The sequence below is a fragment of the Austrofundulus limnaeus genome, unplaced genomic scaffold (assembly GCF_001266775.1).
Source record: "Austrofundulus limnaeus strain Quisiro unplaced genomic scaffold, Austrofundulus_limnaeus-1.0 Scaffold596, whole genome shotgun sequence".
Taxonomy (NCBI): domain Eukaryota; kingdom Metazoa; phylum Chordata; class Actinopteri; order Cyprinodontiformes; family Rivulidae; genus Austrofundulus; species Austrofundulus limnaeus.
Genome location: NW_013952998.1, coordinates 235,794 through 244,714, shown reverse-complemented (window position 1 = coordinate 244,714; position 8,921 = coordinate 235,794). Strand labels below are relative to the sequence as shown.

The 8,921-nt window shown below is 39.9% G+C and overlaps 1 protein-coding gene and 1 long non-coding RNA gene across 2 annotated transcripts in view; one reads left to right on the top strand and one right to left on the bottom strand.

Moving 5' to 3' along the window:
• Positions 1 to 1,150, bottom strand: part of mtrf1 (mitochondrial translational release factor 1) — a 5,343-nt gene extending 4,193 nt beyond the window's left edge. The window contains exons 1-3 of the mRNA XM_014026855.1: positions 669 to 1,150; positions 479 to 576; positions 326 to 407 (exon numbers count right to left, since the gene is read on the bottom strand). Coding sequence (XP_013882309.1) covers positions 326 to 407; positions 479 to 576; positions 669 to 1,065 — 577 coding nt within the window. The 5' untranslated portion in view covers positions 1,066 to 1,150. The remainder of the gene's footprint in view (positions 1 to 325; positions 408 to 478; positions 577 to 668) is intronic.
• A 2,962-nt stretch (positions 1,151 to 4,112) lies between these two features.
• On the top strand, positions 4,113 to 4,623 carry LOC106531087 (uncharacterized). Its single transcript, XR_001311863.1, has 3 exons — positions 4,113 to 4,261; positions 4,346 to 4,451; positions 4,581 to 4,623. It is a non-coding gene; the product is annotated as an uncharacterized LOC106531087 (long non-coding RNA).
• The last annotated feature ends 4,298 nt before the right edge of the window (positions 4,624 to 8,921 follow it).

Genomic DNA, 8,921 nt, shown 5'->3' with positions numbered 1-8,921 from the left:
ACATTGTATTTTTCTGGATTTTAGTTTTAGATTCCATCACTCACAGTTGAAGAGTACCTATGATAAAAATTACAGTCATCTACAAGCTTTGCAAGTGGGAAAACCTGAAAAATCAACAGTGTATCAAATACTTGATCTCCCCACTGTAGCTGCGTCCTCAGCAAGGTTATAAACATGGAGGCAAACAGCCAGTGGACATTTTTTTAATCAATTTTGGGATGTTTTGTATGGATTCTGAATCGTTGTAAAAGAGAACTGCGGTTCTTATGTGAATCAAGATGCAAACCAGTAGTAAAAAAAAAAAAACAATTCTTCTCTTTCATACCTCCTGTTGTTCGTCCTGATATAACCTCCAACACGACGTCCCTGGAGTCAAGAGGGTCAACGGGGACCAGAGCTTTCATCAGCTGCAGAGAAAGATGATATTAACACGGAACCATCAATCATAAATATCTATACATACAGCAAAAAGACGCACATCTTCGTTCAAAGCCAGAATCTTGTTGGATATTTGTGCTTCCTCTTCTTTGAGCAACAGGGTTAACTGTTTGTCTTCATCTGTGGATCCAGCTGAACCTGYAGGTTAACACAGTAATAGCTACTTTACTTTTACATTTGCACGTTTATTGTGTCATAAACACGTTCAAACGTTTAAAAGCTGTACTCACTTTGCAGCAATGAATGAACTTCTTGGAGGTCTTGCCTGGCTTGGTCAATTTTCCCACACATGTTTGATAAAGGCAGGAGCTCTGCGTGTTTCTTCAGCAGTGTTTTTTTGTCAGACTCACTGACAAACTCTTCCTGTAGCCTCCTACTGACTACTTCATACTCCTCCATCAGCTGCTGGAGATATCTCTGGACTGAATTATTGTTGTATAAATCCTCCAGATCTCGGTGGCAGTAGCGTTTTGGTACTCTTGAACCCCAGTGCTGCACTTCCATGTTGAAACATTTCGGACTGGTGGTGTAACTCWGTGTCCTCCTCCATCCTTCGTTTTCTCTTCTTCTGCGTGAAACGACACGGATACAGAAAGAACACAGCCGAAAACTGTGACTGACGAACATTTTATTAAAACTAAACAAGTCTAGTGACAGTGACGAGTTATAAAGAACAGCATTGCTGCTACAGCTAGCATTAACCGGATGTAGCGTCAAAAAGAGACGAAAGGAACTCTGGGAATTGTAGTTTAACCTGTCGCTACCGAAGAGTTGAAAACTAAATTTAAAAAAAGTTAAAAACGACTATTGACGAACGTTTGACAAAACATTTAGGCGAGTGAAATTAAAAGTAAAAAGTAAAAATTTCCACTTTACAAACCGGATGTACTTAACAACGTACAGAAGAAAGGATTTCTGGGTATTGTAGTTTGATCCCAGTTCTGATTAATGAAAATGTAGAAATTAACTACAGTGTAGAAGTATTTATTGGTATTAATTGGCTGCTAGCACAGATGTGTATGAGTAAAGTTAGCCAGCATTGCTAACGAAAATGTCAGAATCTACAGAATGCAAAAGGGTAAGATGATCAAATCAGATAAATTTAATTATTTTACCAGAAAAAAATGTGTATAAACCTTTAACATACTAATGCTAACGCTAACCATTAGCTCGTTAGATACGAGGTGCTACAACTAGCTAATAGTTTCTTTTAAAAATCGATTTTGATACTATAACTAATACTACTTACAGTAGCTGTATAGTTTTATTGTTTACCCCGAACTTATATTTTTCTAAAAGAATTCAACAAGATGAAAGTTTCAGCAATGGGAATAGCAATTTATTGCAATTTTTTGTTTTGTTAGTTATTTCGTTTATCATTGTTTAAAATATTTTTTAAGGAGCAGATATCATAAGAATTTTTTTCTTCTGCAGCTGCCTTTCATTTTGTTTTATTTGTATCGTTTTATTGTGTGAAATGTTTTGTTTGTTTGTTTGTTTAAATAATGAAATTAATGTCCTGATGTATCTCAGTAATCCAGGTAAAAAATCAAGAGGAAATAAATTGTATAGGTCTTCTGGACGGGTTCTTCTCTAATGAAACGTTTCGTYTCTCCTCCAAGAGACTTCTTCAGTCTGAGAGTTTCAGGCTCCTGCCTCCATGTGACTGATACTCACATCACATGGCTATCGTTGACACCCAATTAACACTTATTGTTAACAGGGGTGGAGTGATACTGGCAATGGCAGCACTGTAGGAGGGGGACAACTGAAAACGGAGGCCTCCACCTCTGTTTAATGATGGACGGTCTTTCTTCACAAAAATGGCTTCTTTTACTCCTCTCTCAAACCAACGTTCCTCCCTATCAAGAATGAGAACATCCTCATCTCTGTAAGAGTGACCGCTGGCCTGTAAATGAGTGAAAACTGCAGAGTTCTGGCCATTAGATGTAGCTCGTCTGTGTTGGGACATTCTTTTGAACAGTGGCTGCAGGCCAGCGGTCACTCTTTCAGAGATGAGGATGTTCTCATTCTTGATAGAGAGGAACGTTGTTTTGAGAGAGGAGTAAAAGAAGCCATTTTTGTGAAGAAAGACCGTCCATCATTAAACAGAGGTGGAGCCTCCGTTTTCAGTTGTCCCCCTCCTACAGCGCGGCTATTGCCAGTATCACTCCACCCCCTGTTAACAATAGGTGTTAATTAGGTGTCAACGATAGCCATGTGATGTGAGTATCAGTCACACGGAGTCAGGACTTAAAAGCCTGAATTTTGCCTGAAACTCTCAGACTGAAGAAGTCTCTTGGAGGAGAGACGAAACGTTTCATTARAGAAGAACCCGTCCAGAAGACCTATACAATTTTTTTCTTAATGAAATTAATAACCACGCAAAGTCCACGAAAAGGGGAAAATATCCACCTTGTTGCAGCGCTGCACAGACACCGTTTGATTCAGACTAGTTCACATCTCAATACTAGGGCTGTGTATTGGCAAGAATTTGGCGATACGATACATATCATGACAGAGGGGTCACGATACGATATACCCCGATATATTGCGATACTGTAAGCAAGGCGATATATTGTGATAGCTCACTGCTGCCAACTAGTGGTCAGAGGCTGAACTACAACATAAAAATGAACGGCTGGCAGGAAAGTTGACATTTTAAAGCTTAATAAAAAATCGATACAGGGCTTTAAAATATCGATACAGTATTGGGAAATGAAATATCGCGATATTTCAGTGTATCGATATTTTCTTACACCCCTACTCAATACTGCGTTATTTTGTAGTTAACTCAGTAAAAGTGCATATATAAATGTCACACACAATAATAATAAATTAAACAAATTGAGGTATAGACCAATTAATCAGTCAGTCAATTTAATTGGCTGATATTTGCCACTTGCTCTGTCATATCTAAATATTGATAAGAAGGAAAATGAGGATTCAGCAGCAGCTGAAATGAGCCCACTGTAGCTCATATTTCTATTTTCAAGCCTAAATGCTTTTCTATTCACAGCATATGTTTTTAGATGTTTAATTTCAAGTGTTGCTAAACACGTTCATTTAATTTGGACAATTGTTATATTTTGGATAATTGGAACTTACAAACTGGACAAAAAAARTCTCTTAATGTCTTATATTGGCCATTGGCTAGTCACTTTCTTAGAAACTAGACAACAAAGTGATGGAAATAACCAAGGTGGTGGAGGACACCAGTCAACATGGCTGCACCCAAAATGAGGCACTGAAAGAAAAACAAAAGATACTTTCTTCCCTGCAGGTACTTACAGTACATCTTTAAACTGGCCATTTTAAAAATACTTTTTCAGTCATTATTATTATTTACAATAGAATTACACTTATCATTGGAATATAAATATAATTGTACAGAAATAGTATAGTTAGGAATCAAGGTTTGACCACGTGTTTCTTCTTCAAGGCAGCTCTTTTAGATGTTGAGAAGAAAGGTGAGGATGCAGAACAGGAGCTCCGATCCAAAGTGAGGGATGTCATGTTACTGGAAGCAGAGATGGAGTAACATGACATGAGACGCAGATTTTATATATAGTCCTGCCTGATCGCTGTGCTACCGTCAGAGAGGAAAACACAGAAATCCAGATTGCCATAAGTGAGGAGGAGGAGAAGCCTCTCCTGGCATTAGTTTGACACTTACAGATCCAAGAGGAAGGGCCACAGAGCAGCTGCCAGCCAGAAGGAGGCCCACACAGAGCTGGAGGACGAGAGAGATCTGCTCGAGAGGCTGAAACAGATAAAACAGCTGAAGGAAGATTTGGAGAATCAAAATGGAAACACGTTGCAGGTAACCAAGGTTAAAAACAATAATATACAAATGTCTCTTTTGTTCAGCTTTTTATTTGACTCGTTTGTATCTTTTGCTTTGCAGAAACAGGTTGATGCTCTGAAGGAGATCTCTAGAGACGAATGACTAAAGCTGAGAGGAGCTGAAGAAAGAGTTTCAGACTCATGTCCAGTTAAAGAAAGATATAGGAGTAAGCTGAAACACTATCGTAGGACTTGTGTTCAAACGTCTTAGTGTGCTGCAGATGAGTCTGACTGGATATGACTTTAGTGGATTTTTAATTTGTGATAATATGATGTGATGTATTTCTCTGCTTCAGATTCAAAAAAGGTGCCATGAAGCCATCAAGAACCTCCGCTGCCAAGTGAGCAGGGCTCAGGCTGCCCACAGGTAAAACACTGCATGTTACTCCAGTGTCGGTAACTGTTACACAAATTAAACACTTTTAAACGGTTTCAGGCAAATGACAGACGAGGTTTCCCACCTGCAGAAGCAGCTGGAGGGGCTGAAGAGGCAGCAAGAGTTGTCAGCAAACTCAGCGGTCAGTGGTTATTTAACTGTAGGGGTTGAGTTTGTATTTGTTTTTGATTGTTGTTACTGCAGTTGGACAGCAGGGGGCGGCACTGACCACTAAATGCGTGGCTTTTCTTCCATCTCGTCCACATATGTTAAATTACAGTTTTGTAGAAGAGAAACAGTAAAATAATTCATTTGTTCTGATATGAAAATAAACTTTAACTTTTCTTTATCGGATCTGGGTCAACATGAGCAGGACGTGGGAATTTGGGTTTCAGGTCGAGCSATGACGAGTACAGCAGCTCGTCCAGATCAGGCTTGGACGCGGAACAAAAGCCACGATGTGTCCACTGTAACCGTCGAGGCTTTTTGTTTTGGAACTCACTGTTCCTGCTTCTGCTTCAGCGAGTGGCTTGATGGTCGTGAGCTGACAGTCCCACTGTGTGGCTGTACCACTTCAGCCGCAACGCTGAACCGATTCAACGACTAAACTGATGTTTCAAGAAAATGAGCCTGAATTCTGTCACGGTATAACTTGTGATTTTAAGGTATGTGTGGTTGTATAAAACGACTTWAGCATGCGTGTTGCACAAAAAAATGCACTGATCTGTTTAATACAAGCAAATTAGATTAAAATATAAAAAGAATGCAGCACATTATGTTGAGAAGGTACAGTTATACTGTATTTGATTTGCTCAAACCTTGTAAATACTATCCATCAGCGCTCAGAGTATGAGTTGTGAATGACTCTCAGCTACTACCACAGCAAATTTTATCTTAATATTTATAAAACTGACTGAGTTATAGCCGTTTTTTGTGTTGGTTAGTATCTATTAGCTGTGGCAGACATCTTGAAACGGACTGACTCCGAAAATGAATCAACTGGATGTGGTCGTCCAATTATTATTATCTGAGAATTTAATTTAAAAAAGGAGCATGCCAACATTTTAACCAAGTAGAAAAACCCTAAAAGAGGTCTGTCTTACTGTCCATTTCCTTTAACGATTACCCCGGCCATTTTTTGTTTGTTTGTTTGTTTGTTTCTGCTGCTCAGTTTGACCTCATTCAAGCCCTCAGCCTGACATTAACCTGTCCTGCTGACGCTGTTCCGCCACAGGCCTCTTCTACTTAAACATCCTGTAAAGAAGGACGACGGGGTATAAATAGAACTGCTGTGAGTTTACAGTACGTTCCCTTCATACAGTAAAAACACAGCTCGCGCTGTCCTTTTGAACTGCATGCCAACATTAATCCTGAAGTTTTAGAGGATTATTTCTCCCACCAGCTCTCTACCACGTGCTTCTGTGGCAGATTTTCTACTTCAGCATGAAGCATGATTTCAAAATAAAGTATTCTCAGCTGATGAACCAGTGGAATATTATAGCTAAATTAATCAGGAAAATAAGTTTCACTTGGAGATCATCCTATACAAAACAGCATCCTCCACAATCTGTCCTTCAACACTCTCAGCCTCTAAAAAGATCATCTCATAATAACATTATAATTCAACAATTTATTTTCTTAACATCAATGAAACTCGGACTACTTTGACCTGGACCTGTGGAAACAAGCTTACAGAGCTCATTTATTATTCTGTGCTACATTATTATTATTATTATTATTGAAACCGTGGCAGTTAAAGTAACTCTGAATTTGGCACGAAATTAATATACAGAGAAATACCAAGGATACAGAATTTCAAGTTACAAATTTTTTGTAAAGATAACGTTAGCAAATAACATTTATTTATCCATATTTTTTTCTGCCACTCCTAGCAGGAAAACCTGGTCAACCCTAAACCCAGTTCCCCCTCTCCAGTTGCTCCTGATGGATCACAGGGTGTTTCAAGGTCAGAGGGGATATTTTCAATTTATCTCTGAGTCAGAACTTGGATCTGGAAATGCTGTCAACTTTATCCCATTCCAGTTGCAACTTGCAAAATCAGTATGATTTGCTAATAGTAGTGCTCAATAATCAGGCTAACAGTCAATATGGGTGGACCAGTTGATTTTGACAAATGGAACGCAACAGTGATCCTTTCATCAGGATCTAGGTCCTGGGTCTGTCCCGTAGCCTCCTTCCAGTGGGACATGATGGGAAACTTCCAGAGGAAGGCATTCAAGAGGCATCGGTCCAAACCACTCCAGCTGACTCCTTTTAATGAGGAGAGGCGGCTCGACTCCGAGCTCCTCCTCACCGTTTCTCTACGACCGAAGGCCTCAGCGTGGTCCATCCAAACCTKCGAAATTTACTCTTATTGTTACAGTTGTGTGAAGAAAATCACATAATTTTGTTCTCAGCTTCATGTCTCTTTGTCACAAGCTCCTGGGCTAACCTTTCGCCCCCCTTGGCACACAAAAATTCTAGAGGTACAACCGATTCCAGTTTTCTTGCCGATCTCCGATTTTTAAAAAGTCTGACCTGCCGATTCTGATTTTGGCCGATACCAATTTTTTTAAATAGCTGACACTGTCAGATGTTGTAAAGTCACAATACAACTTCAATGTTCAAATGCTCTTTTACTGAAATATTTTGAACAATAACCTTGAAACAATACAAACTTGTTTTAACTGGATATTAGGTAGTAGAGCTGCGACGTTCGCGAACAATCCAAATCTTTTGAACGGCTCTTTACAACGAACGATAGGAGCCGAATTGCAGGCAGTAACGAGCCATTTGTAGTTTTATTTTGTTTATTCCTCATATAATCTTTATTTTTTCATATTTAAATCGCTCCCGCTTTGCTTTTTCATGGAAAACAGGCGGAGTTGTGGAGTACAGAAGCTCACGGTGAAAGTGGGAGGGGGGTTTCCACTTGACAAACAAATGGTTCCACCCACGTGACGGAATTATGTCATTACGTACGGCTACGTGATGACGTATTTCCCTGCGTGATGACGTAATACGTTCAAAATCGAACGGCTCTTTTGAACGGCTCTATGAAACAAACGGCTCCCCAAGATCTGGATCCCTTCAAAGAGCCATTTATCCCATCTCTATTAGGTAGGAGGATAGTGGCTGATTTTCAGACCTTTGTGGAGATACAAAAGCCGAACTTTTCCACCGATCTTCTCCACCAGTTTTGTCCACCGATCTTATCTAAGGATCAGCCGATCTCTGATCTCCCAAAAGTAAGGAAATCGGCTGGACGATTCATTGGTGCACCCCTAGAAAATACAGTAATGTGTGATTGGTCAGAAGTTCGTGAGTGTGTTTGTTTTGCAGAGAAGCACTCAAATAAGAATGCTTCTAGAAGCCGGTTGTTGTGTGTCCAAACAACATGGATAGTTTTGAGAAGCAGTGGTCAGAGGCAGTCAGAAAGTACAACCATTTATATGACTCTCCATGACACCTATAAAGGTATTACAATCATCAGAAACTGCTCTGACCATGACAGATTTGGGGCCAAAGTAATGGAGGATATCAGAATGGATATCTCCATTCTGATATCCCCTGATTTTTTCCCCTTTAGAGTTTAGACTCTATGTGATGTGCACAGCCGCGAGAGGGGTATCCCATGAGCCCTGCACCGTGCGTCTCATGGGCTATGAAAAATGTGTGCGAAAACAAATGTTGAAAAACCACGTGACGCCATGCCAACTTTTCAGTCCACCCACKCTATAGAGGAAGCCCCTTTCTAGAACATCGTTGTTTGGGTCATGATCCAAATCCCATGACTATAGGTGAGTGTTTGGACATAGATAGACCATTAACTTAAGACGCTTTTTTCAACACTTTTTCAACACAACTGACTAGAGCAGTGCCCATATTTCAGCCACTCAAGTCATCCTGTTGGTTCATTTCTCACCTCATCCTGCCATACTCATGAACAAGACTTCAAGGTAACGAACTCTTGCGGTCAACGAAATATCATTCAGAAAGCGCAGATCTAAAACTCGACACCGTCCTCTCCACATCTGGACCTAGAGATCCTGTTTATGAACACCACGAACAGTTTGCACATTTAAGAGTTAAATTTCAGCGTTAAACCCTTGTATTGAAAACGTAGCTGTGTAAGACCTTCAATTTGAGCCAAGCATAATGGACACTGCACAACAAATCTATACTTCCATGTTTATGAATTTTGATGGTCTGTTAGCGCTCCTCTCTTTGGTTTGGTGAAATCAGTCAACCAGTTCTCACT